Source organism: Neolamprologus multifasciatus, chromosome 4 (genome assembly GCF_963576455.1).
Source record: "Neolamprologus multifasciatus chromosome 4, fNeoMul1.2, whole genome shotgun sequence".
Taxonomy (NCBI): domain Eukaryota; kingdom Metazoa; phylum Chordata; class Actinopteri; order Cichliformes; family Cichlidae; genus Neolamprologus; species Neolamprologus multifasciatus.
This window is the reverse complement of record NC_140442.1, coordinates 8,547,037-8,574,445: the sequence shown is the minus strand read 5'-3', so window position 1 is coordinate 8,574,445 and position 27,409 is coordinate 8,547,037. Positions and strand designations below refer to the sequence as shown.

The window sequence follows — 27,409 nt, the reverse complement described above, 5'->3', positions numbered from 1 at the left end:
ATTGACCTGAATGACTGTCTTGCCTTTTGTTAAAGTCAATTGCTTACTGATTACTTAATAATTAATCTATTCATTTTCTATTCAAGACAATCCAAGTAGTTGCTGGAAATGTGGACATTTATACATTAGATTGTTATCAGCATACATGTTAAATATTGAATGAAGTAACAAACTGGCAGTTAAACTTTTGGCACACCTGATGAGAGTATTGGAAGATCTTTATATTTGAGGTAGGGGCCAGTAATATAACCTCGGAACTATATCACAATAATTCAAGAAACTTTTTTGATGACATTTATGATACAGGAAAAATAGATTGCATCTTGCAGATTGCATCCTGTCATTGATGAATATCTAATTCAAAGAATGAATCTATTGCCATGAGGGGGTTGCTGCAGTAGTAGGGTTGTGGCATGTTCTGTACTCAGTGTGCTATAGACTGGTATAAAGGTAACTTTTTGTGTTGTGTGTCAGCCTCTCTTGGTAAAAGCTACTTAACAACCTCCAGCAAAGCAGAATGCTTTTATAATACAACGAAACAGTCCCTGCTAAAGATGGAAACAACAAACTCGTTTGACTGCTTGAAGTGAAAACACCATTGAGTACAACCAGACTGCAACCAGACTCCACCGACAAATTGCTGATGAGATATCATGGCGAAAAAAGAGGACTTTAAGCACATGGTTAAAAAAGCTCAACCCAAAATGTAACATCCCAGGTAAAAAAAGATTTTCATTTTTTATGTCACAGTTTTGTGCATCTTGTCCAGAGTTGCAAGGTTAGCATGCTTTTTTTTTGTTAAACAGTGAAGCAGACATGTTATACTTTTACTAACTGAACCTATTAATATTAATGTAAGAGCAATATTAACACATGAGATTACAAACTTTTTTTACTTTGCCTCCGCATGCAAACAGTCAGGGTTTAAAGTGAGATTTGGCAGGTGGAAGAGCCCTGATTGGTTGTAGTGGCTCAGCATGGTGAAACAAAATAACAGTAATTTCTATTGTGAGCTTCAGTAGGTTTTCTGTGTGTTCAGGATGTGTTTGTCTGACCTGTGCTGATGCTGCTGCTCCTCTGACATTTACTGCTCTTTGTGGGTTTACACAACCGAATTCAACAGGATGTAACCCAATATTTCACCTGCTATCTTTGCTGATTTCCATTCTCTACATGAACAGTATGCTGTTTATACTAGACAGTATAAAGTTAGCATGAAGTTTGAGTTTAAATAATGAATCTTTTTTATTATTATTTAGAATTGACGATGCTTTCTGTGTTGAGCGATCAGCTGATCTGCGCTCGACAGTGCAGCCTAGGCGGAGTAGTCGAACGCAGATTCACTGAGCGCAGGGCAAGCTAGCAAGACAGAAGTTAAGCTCTCCTTGCAACATGGCAAATTGAACCTCCCCCACCCTCATTCAGCTGTGGCGTTTGGAACTATTTTGGTTTTCATGTGACGTATGACCCTGAAGGTAAGCACGTCATGGACAAAAGTAAAACAGTATGTCGGATGTGCCACGCAATGCTCAATTACATTGGTGGGAACTAGTGCGTTAGCGCAGTTAGCTCGTTAAGGTGTTGGCCGTCCAGTCCCATGCACGGGGCGATCCGTGGTAGCTCGTTAACGGAGATTTGCCGTGTTGTGGCGTTAACGTCATTTCAGATTAACGCTGACAGCACTAGTGGGAACACAATGAATATGACTGCACAGTTACTCCGACATCATCCTAGTGCAAAGACAAGTGGAAGCAGATAAAAACAACAAGCACGCATGCTACAAACTTTAACCGAGTCATTTAGACAGCCGTTAGCACATGATTCTCCTTATGGGGATCTGATATGTTTAATATGCTGCTGAGAATATAGCCCAGAAGAAGCATATAGTATAGCTTTTATTTTGGAAAGAGACATTTCTCTGTAATAAACTCTTTTCCAAAGATGAGTGATTTCTCAATCAGATAGATTTCCTTTTTTTATTACTTTGTTGTTTCAACAACATTAAATTTAAAAACTGTACTTTTGAGTTAAAATATACATTTATAATTTTAATAAATGACAAATTAAAAAGGCATGAACATTTTTTTGTATCGAAAAAATATCGAACCGTGACACCAAAGTATCAAACCGGACCTTGAATTTTGTGTATCGTTGCACCCCTAATATATATATATATATATATATATATATATATATATATATATATATATATATATATATTTACAGAAGTACAGTTACAAAATATTTTTTACTTTGTTACTGTACTTCTGTATAATTTTGTAAAGTATTTTTACTTTATTGCCCCTCACCTCTGCCAACCATAAACACCAGAAGTCAAAGCTAAGAGCAAAAGTATCCTAGGTGGTGTTTTACCTGGAAAATGTAAGTAAAAGTATAATTTAACATCTTCTCACTGCGGTTTAACAATAACTACATTAACTTAACTTTGCAACTCTGCAATCTGCTTTTTTGGATGTTTTTTTTTCTTTCTTTCAGGCAAGTAAAACAGATTTTTGTTCTGACATGTTGCTATGTATAGTTTATTAAAAGTCCTTACTAGGTGAATATGACAGTGCTGATTAAAAATAATCTATTTATTGTGAGAAGATACATCCATTGGTGGATGGCTAAAGATTGTTTCTCATGTCTCTTCTTTTAGTGACCAATAAATTAAAATGATTAGCCAATATCAGTATTCTGATAAATGGCTAACACTGGCCGATAACACTGGCCAGCCGATATATTTTTCTGCCTCAAGTACGAACTAAATGCTAACGCAAATGAAAAATGTCCTACTGCTCCAGGTACACATTAAAATTACTATCAACTCAAGTTTTGACCGCCAAAACATGAGCGCCTGCAGATGAGCAAAGGCCACAACTAAAATTTGAGTTCTGAGAAACATTCAAGGAAACTTTTGAATGCGGTAAACAGAGCAGATGCATCTAGGTTGTCAGTCAGCTCAGGTAATTAGTATTGATGCTGTATTAACAAACATCTCATGCTAACGAAACTCCCTCAGGCATTACATAAATAGCAAATGGAAACAGGTGGACATTTCCTCTTTGTTTACACTGTTTGTGCTTGTGAGGAGGGTGAAATGTGGTGTGTGTGTGTTGTGTTGTTTATGCTGTGGAAAAAGCATTCATGGTGCTACCCCTTGTGGTGCAGCCTTTTTCCTAACTACCACATACACACCAGTCTCTAGAAACCAATAGATTCGCAGTGTGTGTGCGTGAGACTCGTACAACCCACACAATGGCACCACAATCGAGCTACCTGCTATCACAGTCGGAGCTGAGTGAGGGGAGCTAAAGCGTGCAGATGAAAGAATGAGAAAAGGAGGTCTGGCAATAAATGCAGCTGAAGGGAAAAAAACAGCATTATTTAAAAGTGTTGCTGCACAAGGAAAAAAAAAGTGTGATGTATTTTTATGCTCCAGAAATGAAGAAAATAAAAACAAGCAAATTCAGGGGATGAGAGAAAAATGCTGGTAGTACAGGAGTAGATGGAGATTGACAGTGAAAACTGGCAGGAGTGCGGCTGTTTACAAGACAGAGAGGTATTCAGTTAAATGGTGGTGGAATGCAAATAGGAAGGAACAGGAGAAGAAATTAGCGGTGGAGAGGCAACGCTGATGCTGTGCTTAGCTAAATCTTGCTGGCCATTAGATTAGCAGGAAATCTAATGGCAGTGATCTGTACAAATGTTAGTTTATAAAGCACACTGATGCTTTGGCAAAGGCCAAACTGCACATCCAGACCAACATCGGATCACAAGCAGAAGCGTACACTCGGCCACGCGTACACGTGCATTGCTTGCTAACGTTGTTAAATCTTTTCCTTTCTACGCAGAAGTTTGTCCTTGTAGGAGTACATGCTGCTCCTCCCTGTTCTGCTGCTCAGCCCCTCCCACCTGTGTCTAAACTCATTGCCAGAAAAGAGAGAAATAGAGAAGGAGAAGAAAGAAGATCACATTTCCCAGAGTCAATGCTGCATAGGTGATATAGGAATCTGGCAGCCGACTATCAGTAATAAGCATCTACCAGCCCAGCCTGCACCAAGCACATCAACAGCCTCCTCCCCTACATTAAGTATTGATTTCTGACAGACAGGACTAGTGATTGCCAACGTAGATCTGCCACTGTGTTTGTCTCCCCTGACTTGTGTGATACCTGTCATGTATGTGGGGGCATTTGCATGCTTGTGCTGTCAGGGTGATTGCTACATCTCTTATTGATGGAGCTGTTGACTGCGAGTAAATTGAAAAAAAAAAAATGCTCGCACAGTGTAAATGTGTTATTGACTGAGGCCATAAAGTAAAGTATATCCCTACAGTCCCGGAGACGTGAATTGCCATGCACGCCTACTGGGCCCTGGCTTCTAGCTAAATAAAAGGGTCGCTGTGACACTGTGTGAATTATATTCTGTTTTAATGGGGTGCACTTCATATTTAATGTTTCATAATAGGCACATATGTATGCAAAATCAAATAACTAAACTCCCTATGCATTAGTGTGTTTAAGTATGACAACATCCATCCATCCATCCTCTTCTGCTTATCCATTTCAGGGTAACAGTGGGGGGTCTGGATCCTATCCAGATGTTATAGGATAACAGGTTTCCAGTCTATCGCAGCACTAACAAAGAGACGGATGACCTCACATGCACGCACACGGCCAATTTAGATTGGCCAATTACCCTAACACGCATGGGTTTGGTGAGGTGAAATTACTTGTCTGGGCGTGCCACTGCATCAGGCAATAAACGTGACATATTTTACGTTGGCATGAAATATATATTTTTGTTTAAAAAGAGACAGCCAAAATGAAAAGAGAATCAATGTGGTACCCAGAAATGACACAATAAACAAGGAAACTGGAAAGCTGACTGCCATTTAGATCATCCATCTTTGTACTGGAAATGGAAATGCACAAGGCTGTGCAACAGCTTGAAATTTACTCGTGCACTCTTTTTTCTGATGTCCTCGCTGCCATGCTGTCAAGTTTATAGTGATAATGGTGGGTGGCAGATTCACCATAAAAAGAAAGATGCAACTTTTAGAGCAACAAATCCCTTTGTGCTGTTGGTAGAAAATCTCAACAGATTTTTTTAGTTTTTTGTTTAAACAGTTACGTAATATTGTCCTGGAAGTCTTGAGGTTAATAGAGTAATTGCCATCGCCACCGTAGAACTGGTTTGTTCCGGTATTAAAAGTATAATGCTAGAAGGACAATCAGAAAGGGCAGACTTATTCCAAAGCCATTTTTTATCATGTGTAGGACCTCCCATACTATAACCAGAAATAACATTTGTTCAATTCAATCCAATTCAATTCAATTCAATTTTATTTATATAGCGCCAAATCCCAACAACAGTTGCCTCTAGGCACTTTACATTGTAAGGTAGTCCCTACAATAATACATACAGAGAAAAAACCCAACAATCATATGACCCCCTATGAGCAAGCACTCTGGCAACTGGGAAGAAAAAACTCCTTTTTAACAGGAAGAAACCTCCGGCAGAACCAGGCTCAGGGAGGGGCGGGGCCATCTACCGCGACCGGTTGGGGCGCCTTATTAAAGGCATTTTGCTGATTGCTGTATCTGACTCCAAAGAGTTCCTGAGAATTCTTATTTGGCAGCTTTTCTGCTAGTTTCCTATGATGGACAAATGTCCTCAGAAACTCAAATCCAGATAGTTTTAGCAGAGCATGATCTGAAGAAAGTCTGTTTTCAAACCACATCTTCAATTTTTTGTTTAGCATGTTTAATAGCCATAATTTTGCGTCATTTCTCTATGCTGGGTAATAGCTAACAAAAAGTAGTGTGTTATATATTGTTTTGATAATGTTCTGATTTTAATGATTTAAAATAAAAGTTTTAAAAAGTGCTTCTGAGACTGACGGGGAATTGCTGTTATGTAACGTTTGTGTGTGCGTGAATGTGTGAAAGTGACACAGTACATGAAGGTCAGAATTATTCAATAGTCTAGCCTGCTTTTGAGAGACGCACTGCTTGCATATCAATGAGAAATATTCTCCTCCTGCATGTCTCAACATTTCTTCATGTTTGCAAGATGCTTAATGGAGGAGACACCTAATTTCATGCCTCTGGTCAAGCATCCATTGTGTGTCTCATAATTTTCCTCTCAAATTTGATCCTTTTTTTTTTCTTGCCATGAAGGGAGCCTTGCAGTGCCACTGACTCATTTAACCAGTGATTTTCCACTTAGTCATTCATCAGAATTCTTTCTGCTGATTAAAGTGCATCAATCAGGCTGTAGATTTGTGATATCTGTGGAATTTTGTTTTTTAAAAAGCCCAGGGTGACACCTCTGACCTTGAGCTGCACATACGAGCAGGGCAACTCACATTTTTTAGACAAAGAAGAAGGGAATTTAATCAAACATGCAATGGTGTGTTTAATTGAAGTGGGAAAATTAAAGCTAAGAAGGCAGAAACTGTGTATTTATTTACTGTATTGTGGTTTTAGTGGGTGTAATTTATTGTTATTATACAGTTTATACAGTTTCCTTCTCATTCAGTTGATAAACACCATCGTAAGGACTCAAGGTGCTGGTTCTGCTTTATTTCAGATTCTGATTTTTTTAAAATAATACGATAGATATATTAATCGGTGCCAATATATAGATAGTTGTACCGCAAATTACAAGTGAAATTATGTAATTGTTACATAAGTATGATAATTTGAACATTCAAAGTTAAAAATGTGCTGCAGTGGCTTGTAAAAAAAATGACAAATGAGCTAAATATGCACAAGTCTGAGTGTTAAACATGAACGACGTCAGCTGTCACGCTGGCTTGATCATCCCGAAGTCTCCATGTGAGCTTTTTGTTTGTTTATTTCAAGAATCACAACTTTGTCTGGTTTGAGAGCATGACAAAGTGAAAGAGGATGTATAGCTGGAAAATGTTTTCTCTTCACTTTAAAAAGCAGAAGCTGAAAGTTGAGCATTCAGCTGGAAAAAGTGTCAACTTGGCTGTAATTTTGCATGAATGTTTTTGAGTGAGAGAGAGAGAGAGGGGGGCAAAGAGAAACCAAGACATCTGTGAGGTAATGCCTCATAAAATGTTGTCTGTCCCTGTCTGGCTTTATTTTGGAGGCACGGGAGATGCTGGATCGAGTGTGTGCGTCCGCAGCTGCTTGAAAAGAGCCTGTAACAGACAGCTGAGACTGAATTGAAAGGACAGTGACCAGTGAAAATTTGCATGCCTCAAGGCAACTGATGTGATATTTTGCAGGCTTGGGTCAGACTAGTGATTTGCATGCTTGCATCATGCTGACTCAGCACCTAAAGGGAAAGAGAAAAAGCCAGAGGGTGAAGCACTCATGGCAGCTCCTTGCTGCCATTGAACTCTTCTAAAAACAGCTCTGCATCACTCCTTTCCTCTTATCTTTTGATTGATGATTGATGTCTGGTGTGATAAAAGTTTTTGCGTGCAAACTGAAAAGAATGCTGAAAAACTGAGACAATGCTGTGATTTCATCTGTGTTTTTGTTTTTTGTTTAGGTAACTCTGCTTCAGAAATAAAGCTCAACCTGTGTCCCATTTGTGCTTTCTGCCCTTAACCACTCGGCTAGAAAACGCATAAGCAAACACCCACAGCTTCACCTACGTTCTCTAACCCTTCAGTCAACCTATGTATTGATTCCTCACTGGATTTTCACTCAGTTTGAACAAAACTAAAAAAAAAAAATGACTCATTTCTCTGTGTCCATTGTTTTCTCGTGAACTGGCAGTACACACCGAGATCGGCGTCCTTCAGGACGCCTCTGCATAGCTCCTGAACTCGATACACAAGGCTCAGCGAGTGGTACAGCTCGAGCAGCCCGTCTTGTCATCTCTTACTCGAGATGAGTTGGGCTCCAGCTTCGGTTCCGTCGATGCTCAACACCTACAACTGCTTTGATGAGTAGAATTAGTTATGTGACACTTCAGGGCTAATCATTTTGGCATGGCACATGCATTTTATAGTTGCCAGTAGAATTTCGGTGTCATTAACCCCTCTATATTTTAAGTATATATAATATGGAACTTGGACAATTATGGTAAATTGTGAAGATGTATACACTGAGCAGTGTTTCTTTTTTTTTTTTGAGAATATTTTATTGGCAATTTGTTTATGTATTTCCTCTTCCTGCCCGTTTGTGTCGGATCATAGCGGTTCCTTCTTCTGGTGGCTTTGAGTATAAATTAACAACTGAAAGACATCACCGAGTTGCTAAGCAACTTAGACACCCTATTAACCTCATTGTACATCTCTGACTACATTTCAGATGAATGAAATGAAGGAAAAATGCTGTATAAACAGAAATATACCACTTTGTATGCAGTGTAGCATTGTACATAGTATACAGTACATAGTGGCTTGTTCTTAGGCTACATCAAGTTGCCAGTTTATAATATTTAGACTACATTCATTTATATGAATCTACACATATATATTGGAGTTGCATATTTAAGTAAACACACTAACAATAAATGCTGACGTTGTGGAACTGACCTTTTGAAGTTTTTACCGGCAGCAACCGTGAAGGAACTGTATGACAACTGATCAGTAAACAATCAACATAACCTCCCCAAATGAAGCACACTAATTAATAAAATATAGGTATATGCTATATATGCAGTTGCCAGTTTATTCAGTGCTCATGCACAGAAACAAGTAAGAAACATCAATTATGGTCATTCGAGATTTGTGTTAACTCTCCAGTCCCCAGTGGAGGACACACACAAACACAGAAATGTACAGACAGATTATAGCAACACCAAAAAAACTAAAAATAACAATAGCCAATACAGTTCAGACTTTTTTTCCAGACTTGCCAGGAGTTGTTAACAGTGCAATTACTGAACCCTCGGTTAGAATATGATCAACAGATTATGCACTATCACAGGAGTACATTTAAACAGGTTGACACGAACCATACAGAATGAATTAACACTTCAATTAACACAAAATGAAGCAACTAAACTAAATGACTGAGCAAAGTAAAAGAAAAGCACAAAAAAGGATAAATACTCTAAACATGGGGTTGTTTGAGAAAACTGTTACATAACAACATTAATATTTACAGCAATGTCTTAATTTAATAATGCACACTGAATAAACTGGCAACTGCATATATAGCATATACTGTATAAAGTGAAAGTCAAGAATTTATTAAATTATTTAATGTGAATTTTTTTAAAAGATATGTTCATAATTGTATCTAAAAGAATCGGTGGATTAGTCTCCACACTGCTGCTCAGTTTTTTTTCTTGCCTTGGCAGAAAAGCCATCAGTTTGGCTCACAAGTGTTGTAATTAATAAATCTTTTGGCCTAAGTGTGACAACACTGTTTATTTTACTAGTTACTCTTTTAATATCCTGCTTTTACAGGAAGGGAGCACATTTTAAAATACGTCACAGTCATGTAAGAGAAGTCACAGCAAATGGGTTATTCCCTTTTCGAACTTTCTCTTCGAGATAAAACCAAATATTAAAGCATTTAATTTTTTATGCTATGTTTCTTAGAGTGAGTTTGTCAAAAGGTTTCTTTTTTATTAAGGATTAAATTATCTTAAATATTTAGCAGGCCTATGTTTCTTGCTGTGCATGCTTAAACTGTATATACAGTCTCACAAAATTTATGAAAGATAAAAATGTTATGCAAGTTTCCTAGTGTGCACAGAGCATGCAACTTTTTATGAATTCATACAGTCATAGACTAAATTTTAAACAAAACCTCTCATCGCTATTTTTTTAAACTTCTGTCTTGCAAGGCTAGTTAGCATTTATTTACATTTGACTTTCCTCCTGAATGTTTTTTTTCCTCGGATTAACCACTATTTTCCTGGGCTTTCCCTGTTAGACTGGTCTGTGTTAGACTAATTGCATTGGGTTCAAATTCCCGTCACATATCCTGTATCATAATTTTTTATCTTTTTTTTATTTATAGATTCTGGAAAAGCAACATATGTCAGTGTCCCTCCATTTTTAACTTTATCATTTTATTTACACGCTGACAGTATGCCGCAGTATGGTTACTTTCTGTATTCGGTAAATCTTGTTTTATTTTCCAGCTAATATTTTCCCAGTTATCACAGGAAAACTTGTGAATAGTATAAGAATCTGGATGCAGTTATGTAAGCGCCCCTAAGGTAGGCCTTTCAGTGACTTATACTCAAGAAATTGGCAGTCAGTTGTAATCATGGTTCATACTTAGTCAACTTTGACATCATTTCACTCTTGTAGCTCATGAAAAAAATCAAATCTGTGTTTGATGGGGAGGAGTTCTGCAAGTACACCCTGCTGTGCTCTACTGAAAAACATGGATTAAATCTACATATGCATGTGGTATTTTCATTTTTCATTGAAAGTGAATACTGAATCTTCTTTTCTCAGTTCAGCTTCAACATTATGTTTGCTCACTGATGCCATTCTTCAGGATTATGCACCTGGCTGTTTCTTCTATCAGCCTAGTGTTTGATCAGATTAGTTGTGGCGCATTTGTATTGTGCGGTGCATGCATGTTTGCAAGTGTCTTTGTTTGCTTTGTGCGACTGTCCTTCAGGTCGCTCACAGCACAAAAAGAGGACAAACAGTAAGAACAGATAGACAGAGGCACAAGCAAAGGAAGGTCCGGGCATACACCTCTACCACGTAGTAAAACTCTCAGTGTTATCACTTTGCTGCACTGTTATAATTGTATTAAATCCCTCCTGCACACTAAGCCTATACAGTGGAGTCGTGCAGAGCTGGCTGTTGTCCTTAATAAATGTAGTAAATCAGCCAGGATGCTCAAAGATGCAACGCGCTAAATCACAATAAGCTCTTTGTGCAGGAAGTGACAAAGGAGCTTCCACTTGCACGGCCCAGTGATTGAAGGCCTTCTGGTAAACTGAACAGGCAATAACAAAAACACAAGACAAATGATGGTCATATTTAGCTCCTGCTGAGGATGAGGCATACTGCAGATGCAGTTGTTTAGACCTGGAAAAGAGATGAACGTAAGAAAGACAAAACATAAGGCGAAGTCGGGTAGAAAGGCAAAGTGCCCCATAGGACCCACATTGTGTATGACGGTCTGGTGCACTGACGTCAAACGGTGTGGAGTTCAATAAACTAGAGAAGATTGGTCGTTTCAGTGTATGCTGTCAGCCCCTAAACCATGCACTGTAAGAGTATTGATTTTTCAAGCTCACCTAGGAATTTCATTCACTTGCGTGTGTAAGCATACTGTAGATGTTGCGCAGATGTAATCTTCTCCCAGGGCAGAAAAATTGCTAGATCCTTCTGCTAAAACTTTATTCAGCTACAGCTTAGGATTTGTCACTTTAAGAAGATAATGTTTATGTGGATTAACTGTACTTTGTGGTGTGATTTTTCTCTCTTGCTGATTTTTTTCTCTAACCTGCAACCCCCCAAAGTCCTTAACAGCTGCTCAAACCCTGGTTCCCCTCTCCCTGCCCTTGTAACACCCACACGTTCCACCCTTATATGCCAAAGCACCCACTGCAGAGGCTTTATTTACTGCTTTATTTTTTTATGTTGAAGGACTTAGGACACCTTACCCTTTCCTTAGTAATTAAACAAATGCACAATAAAAGCATCCTTGGAGAGATGTGAGTAATACTGGCGCTTTGGGTTTTTAAGTAAGACCTCCATTTTTGTTTATGAGCTGCTTTAAAATAGAAGCGCTAGCTTTCCAGGAATGATCCATTAATTCTGACAGCTGGAAGAGCTGAATAGATGCGAAAAACAACATGTTTTTTTTACAGCTTTGAACTCATTCAGCTAAAGGGAGATTGCTATATCTGCCTTGTTAAAGAAGTTATTTATGTGGCTGCAGGTTTTTAAATGGTCATAGACTTAAGTGTAAACCTTGAACAGTTGTTTGCATATCACAGCTCAACAAAATAGTCACGTATATGCTTGTCATCTCTGAGAGCTCTGTTTGTAGTTATCACTGTGCTGTTAATAGTTGATTTTTATGTTTTTGTAAGAGTTTTTTCTGTTTAATTGGTTGAAGAGTAGATATGATATCAGTTGACAAAAATTGCTTGTTCACTGCAGATTTCGTATTCTGTGTCTAAAGATAGCAAAGAGAGTGGTGTGACAAAACTGTGAAGTAGTCACTGAAGTGATGGACCAAAGATGAGATAGGGCTGTGCGATATGACCAAAATCTCATATCCCGATAGAAGAATTCTTTCGTCGATATAACGATATAAATCACAACAATGTAAAAAAATAAAAAATTAAATTCTGTGAATCTCGGGCAGCTCGACTTGCGGGAAGTGTTTCCAGCTGCGCGTCGCGTACCTGGAGTCGAGTGGTTTAACCGATGTATGAAACTATACATTTTTAGACATAAGTTGTAACGGTGCCGACGTTTTCTTTGTGAGTATTTATTACACTGCGTGCTGGGGGGAAAAGCCTGTTCTAACGTTTGAGTCTAAGGTTTATTTTTTTTAGCACCTGGCGGCTCTTTTTTACTTCTCATGCTTCTCTGCTCTTTCACGTGATTCAGTTTATTTTGAAAAGTCTCAACAGGATCTTGAGCTTTATTGTGAAAGGTTTATCTGGACCATAAACAAGCGGACATACGATGCTATTACCGTCATTGTTGCTAACAACAACGCATAAAAACAGGCGCTTGTCCGTCTGTAGTGTGGTTATATTAAATATAAGAGAAAGAGAGAACTTTAATAAATTAATATAGCCACTACAGTGACCATCCAAACGATGAAAAAATATTGCCGTAAAGAGTTTATTTTGCGACACCACGAAACAAACGATAGCGTAAAATGAAACAATAGACGTTTTTATATCGTCATCCGATATATATTGTTATATCGAACAGCCCTAAGATGAGATATACTTTTGTTTTGCAATAGATTCTGGGAAATTCCTTGTATTTCATGCAGAACCCCACCTTACTGATCCCTACTAAGCTAATGCTTCTGCTAGGTGCTGGCTCTGGGATTATAAGGTTTCTTGCGCTTTACAGAGAGCCATACAGCCAACTGCATCAAGAGAAAACTCTCTTTGTGAAACAGCCACTGTACACCACTCACTTACAGTATCACACTGCTAGATGCTTTCCCTTTCAATACAGACTTCAGTTTTACTTATTCGGTAAGTTGCAAGGGAAGGTGGGATCTTCATACTGTGGTACTTCAGCATTCAGAAGTCAGAACTCATGCAAACACATGAGCTCAAAATTGAAGCCATTTCAATGTGTTTTCTAAAGACAAGAGAAGATGCTGAGCCATAAAGAGAAATATTTCCAAATAGACCGTTTTTGTGACCCATTAAACGCAATGATATTGTGGTCTCAATTTAGAGAAGGCCCGCATCATTTAAACAACAGTTTATATGCCAAGCACGATATTCCCGTGATATGATTAAACTGTGTGTGATTGTTTGGGGCTCGTTGCGTCCCCCATGTGTCAGGAAAAGAGGACAGTCTGAGAAAAATATGCTGATTGTAGACGAAAATACACAGAACGTGCTTCAGTTCAAGACAGTGGAATAGTTAACCATGTTTTTGCTACCCCTCTCTGATTAACCTTCACGTGACCTTTAGTAACAATAATACATCCTTTCCTGCGTTTATATAGATGCCTGTTATTAGTCTGTGCTTTAAAAAAAAAAACACATCCTCATCAGATTCATCTTCCCTCCTTCTGTTCAGTTCTCTCCCAGGAAATCCTGACTTCCCCCCTCTTCTTCTCGGTAAAGTAAGGCCGTTACTAAAAATAGGAATTACAATTCTTCTGCTCGTCTCTATGCATATCACCCACCTTCTTTCCTCCTGATTCAAGAGACCTTCAGTTTTTTCACCTGTGATGTGCATCAGCCAGTCCATCACCAGTGCCATTCCACCAAGCTGGTTTCAGATTGGATTGTCCTCGCTGCAGAATTTCCAGGCAAACACAAAGGTCACCTTCAACCAGAGCTCCTCTGCAAAGTGGGCACATTGAACCACTCTCCTCACGTGTCCTGTACCCTCTCTTTACTGTGCATTTACACAAACATGCTCACTTCCTCCCATGTCCTAGATTTGTCTCCACTGCTGTGAGAAAAAGCTTTTAAAACTGCCGTTCATCTTAGCGCCAACCCTGTTCCCAGCGCTTAATATGTGTTGCTCATCATTCGAAGACATTCATTTTCTTAAATGAAAGCTGTAATTAAATGAGAGTACTCTTTGTCAGTGATAACTATATGGTTATATATGATGTAGAAAGATTTTAGTGATGTTTTTTTTGCCTGTTTGTTACCAAATAAAAGTTAATTAAAACCCGGTGGATGGTTGGAGTGTAATCAAACAAAGAATTGGGCTTGACAGTTTTTTTTTTCAAGCACTCTTGCAGCTATTAGTGCGTGAATGTCTCCGCAGTGTTTTGTGTTGTAGCTGATGGAGGTCTGGTTCCTATTAGCTGCCTAAGATTATGTAGGTACCCTTGTGCCACCAAAATGGGTCTGACCCACAGACAAGAGGCATGGACAGGAGACTGTCACAAGCCAGGATGCTGGTAGTGTATCATTTGGGTTTTGTGGCTCACTTAATCTTGATTCAGTGGCTCCTGCTGAAGCCTGATCAAATTGGGATCTGGGGATTTTGGAGGTCAGGTCTCTGCTTTGGGCTTTTTCCTGTGCCCTCATTTTCTGATCAGTTTTTATGGTGTGTTGGAAGGTAGAGGTCACTCGGTCTGCAACAATGTTGAGGTAGCATTAAGTTTTAGTTGAGTCGGTTATATTTTATGTAATACATAATCATATCTGATATCCTCATCCTCAAGTATGATTAACTAAGTGCAATGGTGAATGATTATCAAAGTAAAAAGAAGGTGGCTCTTCATCCAGCAGATCAAAGTTTTTTTTCTTTTTTCAAAGCAATATATTCTTTACACTGGCCCTGGAACAGTCCACGAGTCGGTTTGCCAGCCTCTTGACGAGACAGAAGGAGCCTAGCCAAGGATCAGACTCACGGGGATTATTTATAGACTTGAGTGGGCTTCACGGACGCAGGCGTGGAATGTGTCAGAAAGAAAATGCATCATTGATCAAAGCTTGCTCAAAGACATCGTCTTATTTTTGCCAAATGCTGAGCAGAGATGGGGGATTGGGAAAAAAACAACAACAGCGTTCACCAACGTCTCTATGTGTGCTGTGCTATAGTAAGCTTGCTTGCTCCACTACCCACACAGAGTCCTCTGCACCTACACAGGTGACTGGACTTCACTGAACACATGCCAAATTTAGCCTCCTTATCCTCTATCTCTACTCCAGCATCTAAATAGCTTCTCAGCTCTGGATGTTTAAAATACATACATGGTGGGTGTTTGAATATTGAGTGTGCTGTACGTGGAGGCAGGTGTGTAACTGTGCGCTAATATGTGGGTTTAACAATGGAGTAAAGTGTGTTTGTGTAGGCGTACATGAGGAGGCGTAGAAGAAAAAAACAGAACCTCGTAGGCGTCGGTTATGGATTGCACATCTTGTACCCCATGTGATTTTTTTTCCTAACATTTTTACCTCAGGAAGAGATGGACGCTTACAGAATTGCTATCAAGGACAGGCTGCAGTGATGTGTGTTTATAGGTCCTTCTTTTTTAGTCTGCATATCACACTAGGGAGCATCTTTCAGAGGACAGTGCATGATGCTATTCCCTCTTTATCCCCACCTCCTGCTTGTCCTGTTCGCGAATAGAAAAGAGGGGAAATGTCAGGTGAGGTGTAGGGAGTGAAACGGAACAGAGTGTAGTAGAGGTGTCCTGTGCTGCTGCTGCTGCTGCAGCACAGCTCATTGTTGGCAGGAGGGGGCACTTTTCTCTCTCTGCCAGTCGCTGCAATGCAGATGGCAGTCAAGGTTATGCCTGTCCAACCACACCGACAGACTGAAGTATTGAGGATGCTTATGCAGGAATTCCAAGAGATGACAATTAAGCTTTGGGAAACTTGTAGTTGTGTTGTTCTGTGATGGTTTTATTTGTAGCTTAAGATCCTTCATGCTCAGACTTGCAAATGTCGTAACAGATCTAACAGATGTTTCTTTGGCTGAGAGGCAATGTTTTGGTTCTGTACACTTCACTAACATCTTTTATTTTCTTTTTTTTTGGAGGGTTGTAATCTATGGCTCGTTGTCATTTCACAGGAGTATTGTATTTGAAGTATAGGGTAAATACTGTGGACGTGGATAGCACGGGACTGGCAGCGTGACATTTGTTGTTAATCAGCCTCCTGCTCATCCTCAGCTTCCTCTGTCTGGGTGTGATAAACATGTCAGTCTCAGCCAAACTGCAACACTGAGTACCACAGGCTGTATGTGGTCAGTGCTTTGGAAAAGTATGTTCAACATTTCTTTGGAAGTGGCCATGTTTAACATTCTAACTCTAACATTCTCACTTCCTGTTAAAAGTGAGCTGCAGTCTTACACGGACATGCTGAGAGAAAACAAAAGAGGATGGGCAAATTTCCACATCCTGTGCGCTTGTCTATGCGTGCATGTACCCAAAAAGAATTCCTCTGGGTTCCCCTTTTTGCTGCGCCTGAGGCTGAGGCAAACCAGTCACCGTGAACAGGTTTAAAACAGCTGCCTCTGTCAGATATTATTGAGGAAGTGATAGATCATTTTCCACAGGATGGAAACATTTAGCACACCACTAGAATGACCTTAATTGTTTCCCAGTATCAATTCGATCTCTTTGTTGATGCTGTATGAAGGGATATGTTTAGCGAAAGAGCAGATTAAGACAAGATAAAAATGTATTGTGAGCCAAGAGATGCAATGATGATGACAGAAAGTGGAAACATGAACGATTGTTAGAGGTGAAAGGGCAAATGGTAGAAAAAAGGAGGAGACTGACAACAAGACCCAAGTGTTGAAAGGCTAATATCAACTAATATCCCTTTATTGCCCATTATCAGAAGTTAGTCAAACACACTTTCATGTCACACTCCCCTAAAGCCTTCACATCTCTGTCTCTACATCAACACAACAGAACAATTGCCTGTGGCTGAAGACCATTTGGAGAAATGATAAAACACCGTGGTAATGAACGTAATGAGAGGAACACTTTGGAATGAGACAAAACTGTTTAATTAAAGCAATAATGACCACAAGGGGGTATTAAACATAGTTAAATTTGACGTTGGTGGGTCTAATGTAGCGATTGCATGATGGGCTTGGCACACAGCTCTGTTTGTTAGCATACTGCTGTTGTGGGATTAATACCTTGCAAATCCCTTTGTGTTTTGTTTTGTTTTGTTTTTTTGCTTCCATGATTTCATTATAATAAGATGACCCAGCTCACCTTGAGCTGTGCAGTTCTAGCAGCCTTTGAATTATTAGGAAAATAATTAGCCTTGTGTATTTTATTCGAACACAGGAGCCACTTCCCTAAAGAAGCACGGCACAAAATAAGATTCCTAACTTAAATCAGTTTGTTTTTCCATATAAAATCTGCTGTTGTGATCTTAAATGCACAGGAAGTTACTAATCCAAGCCTAAGATGAAAGCATTAAACTATTCGCTAAACAAAAACAAGGCAAATACGAGTAAATCTCCCCTGCCCTTTTTGGTGCTTTCAGTATAATGCGATCAGAGAATAGTTGCTCTGCTATGAGGATATCTGGGAAATAATTCTTTAAAGTTGTTCACATTTTTCTATCACTGTCACTTCAGTGTGCAGAGGTCAATTTGGATGCATGAGGAGATAACAAATTAAATTTGTGCATAGTCTTTTAAATATTAGAACCCTGTTCTCCATTGGCACATTCTATTCCGGGACACTCAGACATATTAGTGTGGGGGCAATGTGCTCAACAGAGGAGGTGCAAGATAAAAATTGTGAACATGAGCTGATAAAAAGCCTTCAAACATGCTCTGCTAAACAAGATAAATCTGTGGAGTGGATGCTTGCCTGGTGATGTTAGAGAATCCAGTGGCAGTTAACTGGAGCAATTATCCCCTCAATTCCCACGCACCCCACCGCCCTCACCAGACACAAGGATTATTCTATTGTTTTACACAGCTTCCATGAAATTACAAACATAACCTTACGTAATCACTCAGGACATTGAATTTCTACTTGGACTTACCTGAAACAACTAATCTAGGCATCTAGTAAGCATCCTAGTCCAGTAGTCCCCAACCTTTTATGCGCCACGAACCAGTTTAATGTCAGACAATATTTTCACAGACCAGCCTTTAAGGTGTTGCGGATAAATACAACAAAATAAAATGATGCAACCAAGACAAAAACTGTGCTATTTTGTAAATATGATAATAAACGTGAATTCACTGTGTAATTGTGTAAGTTTGTTAGCAGCGTCCTCCTGAAATGCACTAACAACATTAAGAGTAACATCCTCTTCTCTGCCCCTTAATGCTCTCTGGTTACTATGGTAACGCGTAAATATTTCTTTCAAAATAAGACACACAACTACATCATGGGAAAAGACCCAGGGAAACCAAGTTAACGATAAAAACCCTGAAAACCATAAATTTCATTCCCGAGCCTCAGCTCTCGCAGCCCGGCACCAAAGGACTCACGGACTGGTACCGGTCCATGGCGCGTGGCTTGGGGACCGCCGCCGTAGTCAGTTGGCTGAAGCAACTCAACTAGTTTCTTTTGCATAAATGAGTAGCAGCTCTACACTAAAGCCATCCCATATAGCCAAGCTTCTCACCCACTAACCTAATCTCGAAGGGAGACTCCAGACACCCTTCAGAGGCAGCTTGCATCCACCGTCTCATTCTTTTAGTCAATACAAAGAGTTCATGGCCAAGGTGAGATTGGCAACGTAGCTTGACCAGTTTGAGACTTGGAACTGGTCCACAATCTGGACAGACTTAAGGGATCCTATGCTGAAATAGCTCTTGGGATCACTCGGACACATAAACTCCTTCACCATGATAAGGTGGTGATTTATGGAGGCCCTTTCTCTCACTTCATGCCTATACCTGAATATCACCAAATCCACAGCAAAATCCTTGAACGTTATACTGTACACGTCTATGGACTTGCTATACATGTTCAAGGATTCAGATATGATCGTATTAAGTGATAATGGTATGATAAGGAAAAGAGACACATCACATGCTCTGTGACTGAAGCAATTGGTGTGGTTTTTGTGGGGGGGCTTTTGTGGCCCCTGGCTCAATACCATTGACTACTTCTCTGTGGGCCAGTAATTAGTCAGACTGTTCGGTGGGCTCTGACTTGCTGAGAGTTCTCTGGGGGATTTCCACTTATTATCTGACCGTGAAGAAACTAAGCTTTACATTCCAGGCACAGCAAGTGTCAAACACAATGGACCACCTGGATGAAAATGTAAATTCATTTGTGGACTAGGACAAACACAAGTACGTCTGCACACAATCAATTCAGGCATCTCGCATTCCCTCGCAGACCTTAAATTTTCTCGGCTATTCACACATTATGTTCGTGTTCTGCAAAACTCTCACTAAGTGGGTTTCGCAGTGTGCAACTAAGACTACTGCTGTGAGATTTTAAGCACTCGGCCACATTAGCGATTACTGTGACAAACAGTGACGTGCCCGGCTTCTCTCTCTTTTTGACTCTCTTTCCCTTGTCTGTTTTTCTTCATTATCTCCATCCCTTTCTCGCCTTTCCTATTTCCAAACCTGTATTCAATTCCAAGATGGTTTATTGGCATGACAGATAACAATACCATGTTGCCAAGGCAAAATGTTACTCGCATTTTATTTATCTGTCAATCCCTGCCTTTCTATCTCCTTTCCTCCTATTAGGAGTCAGCTTTTCAGCTAGATTTAATTTGCCTTATTGGCGCTGAGGTAGCACAGTGTTGCCAAAACATCTAAACAAATTAAAGTTAACATTATCAAATCATCTTTCTTTCTCAATTTCTGTCAATTTCTACTTCCATCTCACTTGCACTGTCTTAGCTTTGGCCCATTTTATCCCCTTTTTTTCCCCCTGTGGATGTCTATAACAGAGGATAGAGTCTGTTAGAGGCTGAATGATGTCTGCCCTAAGCTCTGGATTCAGACGTCAGTTTAAATAACTATCTAGGATGTAGGGAAGGAGAAGGCACTGCGGTGCAGCCTACATCTGAGGAGGGGACTGACTGTGACCTCTCACCTACCTCATGCAAGCAGACCCATGCTCACTGGCTTATGAAATCCTGTGCGGTGAAAGTGCTCTTTGTTTTTTAACACCTAGTGCTTCCACTGGGAACGGTGTTGCTCTTGCTGGACATAACCCACCGTTACACTATCACATTCATCTGTTAATATAGTTTCTGCTGGGATTGTCTAGAATAAAGACTGGAGATAAATGTGCCTTGTAACAAAGATGAATTTTGCCTAGTTACTCAGATTCACCCTAGGCACTTTGAAACAGTAAGCATGTGCCTTTGCGATACCTGCGCTTGTGTTTGACATGTCAATGTGTGCGTTTGCTGTGTAATGTGGCTTGATCCTACGGCTCGTTTTCTATGATCCTCAGGCACACATGCTGGCAAACAGAGCACACATACTGTGACTCACATGTTGGAGAGCACGTCATCAAGAGGGCTCTGCTCTGTTCTGTCTTCACTCCCCATTACCCACGCCCCCCTGTTGCCTATTTCGTGGATTCTCATTGCACACACACAAATGACACTGGAGCTCTGTAGGCGAGAAGAACTGAGCCATGCCTGACCACTTTCTGCAAACCTGTTTTAGAGTTGAGATATGATAGCCGTGAGTGGCAAGCAGCCAAAACAGCCCTGGAGGAAGTAGGATAGTTGGAGGTTTGCTAGAATGGGGTGGAAGTGGGCCACATTAGTGAAAATGAGCAGTATGTCTAAAGTGTCATGGAAAGGCATGTGTTTAAAAACAGGATTAGCTGAGCTCCTCCTGAGCTCCTAACCTTTTTGGTTATTTTAACTGTTGCCAACCCAGAGATGGAGACAAGAACTGTTTTTGGTTTTGTGGTTTTTTTTTTCACCTGACACACTAGAGTGTTGTATTTTGGAGTGTGTGAGTATGTGTGGTAGCAGTCAAGTGGTTCATGCCACCACACAAACAACTGGAGGAAGAGGACTTTTTAATTTTGCTTGAGCACACACACAAACACTCCAGTCTGTGGAGATAAAGGAGGAATTAATCTCTCTGATAATGTTGCTTTCCGGCTTCCACATCATAGTGGAAGAGTACAGAAAAGCAAAGGAGATGGACTGTATACATTTTATAGATTATATGACATTACAAATATAAAGATTTAAAAACTATGCAAAGACAGGAAGTCTATTAATATATTGCATCTATTGTACACAGCAGTACAGTCAAGGGTTATTGTTTTGATGTGAAGTATTCAATAGGGGACTGGAGTGTACAGGCAACCTGGGAGCCACGACTGTTGTTGCCTGGGAGAGCAGAGAGGTTTTTTCCATTAATTGCCTCCCTGGAGTTATGTTCTGCAGCCACACTGCTTATGGTGCCCAGTGTCATAGTGTGAAAACAATGATAAGAGAAGGGAGAGAGCGTGACACACCACTGTCTTTCAGGGGGTGTGGAAACACTCATCTCACCCTTCCACCAGGAAGTATTTGACCAAGACTCAAGTTGCTGGTGTTCCCACTGAGGTTTTGTAGACATCTGACTACTAACCATGTGGCATTAACGTCAACATTTTGGACGTGTGACAAAGCAATGTCAAGGTAATAGTGCTAAAGTCACTCAGGCCTAGAGATGAATCCGTGACCATTTGTTAACCAATGATCATGAGAGAAACATGGGTTTTGCCCAAGCGGTTGCAAGTAGTTGCTGGATGGTTGGTTGGTGGAAGTCACTGGGAAAATGACTGCTAAAGGCTGAGTCACACAGCCCTACAGACTGATCAGTAAACCCCTGGCAACCATCTGTTGCTAGGGAAAAATCCACCTGGTTTTTGCCAACCGCCACCTGGTTGGCAAAAACATACTTGTGATAACTGCTTTGATCGTTTGTGTGGTTGTAATTTGAATGGAGGTGGTGGATTTGTCTGCAAACAGCAGCCAGCTACTCTCTGAGGTCTAGTAAAATTATGAAAAGTGCAACACAAACTGGAACTGTAGACCATTTACCTTCAAAGCTGTGCCTTATGCAACACGTTGGCTACAGCACTTGTTTGCATTGCGCTTTTTCGGGTTTTACTACTGCTTGGCTAGTAGTTGCAGACAAACATGAAAAACTACAGGCAACTGTGGCAATCTGTTAGCAACTAGCAACCAAATCAATTACTAGGAAGTTTCTGGTAAAGTAACTTGTTTGCAACCAATTTCACCCATCCTAGCAACTGCTGGTTGTGTCGTATCCAATAGGACAGACTACTTTCAAGCAATAGGCACATGATGTCACGTTAGAAACCTCAATAGATAGGGGAATGTGGGAGCTGTGGAAGATTACCAAAATACCCCAACACCACCACAGCATCAACAGGCAGTCAAGCATACACACATAAACACACACACATAAAGAAACACAGGGCCAAAGGGGATCTGAGAAAATATGTGAATCAGAAATAAAAGAGCACAAGAAACAGTCAAAGAAGGTTTAAACTATTGTAAACAGGCAGTTCAAATCATTAAATTAACAAAATTATTTTCCATGAACTTTGTTATTCATGCATGTACTATTATATGATCATTTCCAACTAGTGTGTAATCATTTACTACTACACTACTAATCCTATGAAAAGCAGAATTGTTTTCAGTTAGGTTTTTTTGCTGCTTAGCTTTGATTGAGAGGCAAAGAGAAACAGCATGCTGTCTTGTCTGGTTGTCCAGCTAATTGTAACAGCATGTTAATGAGACACTAGATTACCCTTATAGCCTTTGACCCTCTGTGGCTACATCACTTCCCTGAAGAAGGCCTGGAAATAATCAGACCTGAACAGATCTTCCCTCGTAGAACTACATGCTCAGTCTGCTTTGAGTCATATTCCCAATACCCCAGTTAATGTTTATGTCCATCTGGCTGATTTTGCAAATAGCTCATGAAGAGCAAACCAGAGGAGAGACCAACTGTCTTTCAGTCTGTTTTTTTAAAAATAGACTAGAGTGGTAGCTGTAATTTTCTGTCACATGAGGTGAAAGGACCGTGCTCGTCAAAATAAAGTGCATGGCATTTGGGTTGAAATGTGAGCTCTTGATTATGGCCTCCAGATTTATCTCCCGCTTCTCCTATGATGGATGGGGCTGAATGATCTACTGGAGGAAATGAAGGCAAGACAAATAAGGATCTAAGGACAGAATCAACTCTTTGGCCTTATCTCCAATGTGAAGTGGTTGATGAGCTCATATTACTCTGTAAAAGAATTTGGAGCTACAAACTGACCAAACAGCACTGTCTTACCCTTACAGTCTTGGCACGGGTCCATGCATTTCCATGTGCCTGTGGCTCTTGGCTCTAGCTCTCACAGAAATTGCATGCAAGTGTACCTCAAGGGGAATAACACAAATACTAGCTTTATTTTAACACATTGCAAGCAACCTTTTTGACCTGGGTGGACCAGGCATGATTGGGCTAAAGCACACCATCTGGTAAGATCAGTGATCACTGACCAAACTTATCCAGGAGGTATTCTCAGAAGCACTGAAGAATTAAAGATTTTGACATTATGATATTGAGTGCTTATGTGTAGGACAATGCGATAGAGGTCATAAAACAAGGGCACAAGTGGAGTAATGATCATGTCATTTCTTCAGCTCTGCCTAAAATGGTGCTCATTAATCGTGATGAGTTGCTATGCATCATCTGCTTCTGGCTGTCAGGTGGAAGATGGATAATCCGGAGGTGTTTCACTGTGGCTAAAGTTGGACCATGCTTTGGGGAGATTTATCAGGCCTGTACAGGCAGTCACTGTCTTGGGTGTTAAGGGGATGCCCTCAGGGTGACTGCCCTTTCTGGCTTTCCAAAAAACAAAACAAAAAAAGATGAAGATACAAGAGACAAGGTCAAATTAAGTGGCTTTGGTTACATTTATCTTGTATTGGAGGTTAAACAAACCATAGCTACCGATATGGCTCTGTAGTAATGGAAATGCCCTTTTGAAAGAGTCTCAAAGGTGTTGTGCTTAGAGTCTTAAATGACAGTAATTTGTGGCTTGGTTTAGGGTTTTAATGTACTGTTCTTTGTGCTATGCATTATTCAGCAAGCCTATTTTCCACGTTTTAAACCAGGCCATGTGCATTCAGGCTATCTAGCTAACCACAGCTCTGTGTGGAAATAGGACAGTGCTGTGTACTCTCACCAGTTAGACTAACAGACCTAAAAGCTGAAAACATTCCAGCATGTCATTGCAGGTGGTGTTTGCAAGTTGCATTTTACACTGCAAGTTTTATTTTAAAACTTTAAAACTAAATTTAGCCCAGGGCTGTGTAGAGTGATGTCTCCTTTTCAAATTGTTCAAATTATTAAGTTTCACTGCAGTCTGTCATTCTCTCAGATTCTATATTGTACAAAAAAGATTGAAAACAGATTAACTTGTGGGGCTTTCCTATGAGAGAAATCATACCATCGTATCATCCAACACTGCGTCTCATCTCTTAAAATGTTTATAAGAAATAGTCATTACTAAATCAGAATCAATATGTGATTTAAAGTTATTAATGTGTGATGGATAATTAGTAATAACTTATTAAAATTTAATAGTTTGTCATATTTAAATTATTAGCAGATGGGAGTGGTGCATCGTTGTTTATCTTTAGCTTTTAGCAGCTATAGTATGGGATTTTCCTGCATTTAATTCAGTGTGGATTTACATATCCACATATAGATATATTTAACTATAGACATAATGCTATCTTTTTGTTTCCTTTCTGCTTTTGAATTCACATATAATGTCTAACATGAAACATTTTCTCTCATCCAACTCTTCCCTACCCCATTTTGTTCCCAGGATGGCTCCAAACAGAGGCAGGTGAGGAAGAAAACAGTATCCTTCAGCTCAATGCCGAGCGACCGCAAGATCAACAGCACAGCTGCTTGTATGGCCTTCATGATGGAGGGTTGTGAAATGAAGAAGGTGCGCTCCAACTCGCGTATGTACAACCGCTACTTCCTGCTGGATCCGGACATGCACTGGTTGCGTTGGGAACCATCCAAGAAAGATTCGGAGAAGGCTAAACTGGAAATCAAGAGCATTAAGGAGGTCCGTTTGGGGAAAAAAACTCCTGTTCTCCGCAGCAATGGTCTCTCTGATCAGTTTCCAGATGAATGCGCTTTCTCTATCATCTATGGGGATAACTACGAGTCCTTAGACTTAGTGGCTAGCACAGCAGATGTTGTCAGCTCCTGGGTGATGGGCCTGAGGTATCTGGTGTCTTATGGCCGCCACACTGTGGATATGGTGGAACAGAGTCAGCCAAGTCTACGAACATCTTGGATTGGATCAGTGTTTGAGCTAGCGGATGTGGAAAAGGAAGGACACATAGACCTATTCAGAGCCACCCAGATAATCAAGGGGCTCAACCCTGGAATGAAAGAGTCTAGGATACAACTGAAATTCAAAGAACTCCAGAAAGCTAAAGATCAGTACGGAGAGGCAATTAACTTGGACACTTTTGTTGAGGCCTACTGTGAGCTATGCACACGGCCAGAGATTTTCTTTCTGCTGGTGCAGTTCTCCAGTAACAAGGAATATCTTGACAGCAAAGATCTGATGCTTTTTGTAGAGGTAGAGCAGGGTGTGGAAGGAGTAACAGAGGACATGTGCAGGGATATTGTTCAGAAATTTGAGCCATCTGCTGAAGGCAGGGAGAGAGGCTACCTCTCCATTGACGGTTTTACGCACTACCTCCTGTCCTCAGAATGCCACATTTTTGACCCCCAGCACAAACGTGTATGCCAGGATATGACTCAGCCTCTTTCCCATTACTACATCAACTCCTCGCATAATGCTTCCCTTCTGGAAGACCATTTCTGGGGTTCGTCAGACATCAGCAGCTACATCCGAGCTCTGAGGATGGGGTGTCGCAGCATTGAAGTAGTTGTATGGGATGGCCCTGATAATGAACCAGTAGTGTATGTGGGCAGTTCGGTAGCCTCACAGCTAGCTTTCTCTAAAGTTCTGGACATTATCAACCAATATGCTTTCGAGAGCTCTGAGTACCCCCTTATTCTCTGCTTAGTGACCCACTGTTGCATTCCCCAGCAGAGGGTCATGGCACAGCACACAAAGAAGATTCTTGGGGACAAGCTGTTTATTGACTCACCCAACAAGGAGGAAAACTACCTACCCTCTCCTGAGAAACTCAAAGGTAAAATCCTCCTTAAAGGCAAGAAGCTACCACCCAGCTGCAGTGATGCTGAAGGGGATGTGACAGATGAGGAGGAGGGTCTGGAAATGTCCCAAAGAGTGGGAAATGATGAGAAAGACCAGCTGAATGGCTTGGGCTGCAAGATATTTAGGCTGTGCAGAGAGCTGTCTGATCTTGTATCTCTCTGCAAGTCAGTCCAGTTCAGGGACTTTGAGTTCTCTAAGAGGGAGCAAAAATACTGGGAAATATGTTCCTTCAATGAGGTAGATGCAAACAAGTTTGCTAATGAGTTTCCAGAAGAATTTGTCTGCTATAACAAGCGCTTCCTCTCCAGGGTATATCCCACTCCCATGAGGATTGATGCCAGCAACATGAACCCCCAGGATTTCTGGAAATGTGGCTGCCAGATTGTGGCCATGAACTATCAGACTCCAGGTCTGATGATGGATCTCAACCTAGGGTGGTTCAGGCAGAATGGCAACTGTGGGTATGTTTTACGGCCAGCCATTATGAGGGCGGAGGTGTCCTACTTTAGTGCCAATGCTCGGGACTCCCTTCCAGGAGTGTCTGCACAGCTTCTTCACATCAAAGTCATCAGTGGGCAGAATCTTCCCAAGCCTCGTGGTTCTGCTGCTAAAGGGGACGTGGTGGAGCCCTACATATATGTGGAGATCCACGGCATACCAGCTGACTGTGCTGAGCAAAGAACCAAGACTGTGTCTCAGAATGGTGACAACCCTATTTTTGATGAGAGCTTTGAATTCCAGATTAATTTACCTGAACTTGCAGTACTGCGTTTTGTGGTTCTAGATGATGACTACATCGGAGATGAGTTCATTGGCCAGTACACCATCCCATTTGAGTGCCTACAGCCAGGCTATAGGCATGTCCCTCTACAGTCTCTTACAGGAGAGTTCTTACCCAACACGACCCTGTTTGTTCACGTGGCCATCACCAACAGACGTGGTGGAGGAAAGGGTCATAAGAGGGGTATATCTGTCAGGAAGAGTAGGAAGGCCCGGGAGTACACCACCACCAAGACCACAGGAATCAAAGTAGTGGATGAACTCTTCAGAGCCTCCACCCAGCCTCTCAGGGAGGCCACAGACCTCAGAGAAAATGTGCAG

At 40.6% G+C, this 27,409-nt stretch overlaps 1 protein-coding gene across 1 annotated transcript in view; it reads left to right on the top strand.

The window, feature by feature from the left end:
* The window catches only part of LOC146519733 (inactive phospholipase C-like protein 2), a 69,348-nt gene that overhangs the window by 16,480 nt on the left and 25,459 nt on the right, over positions 1–27,409 (top strand). The window contains exon 2 of the mRNA XM_085156043.1: positions 24,923–27,409. Within this exon, the coding sequence (XP_085012169.1) occupies positions 24,923–27,409 (2,487 nt within the window). The remainder of the gene's footprint in view (positions 1–24,922) is intronic.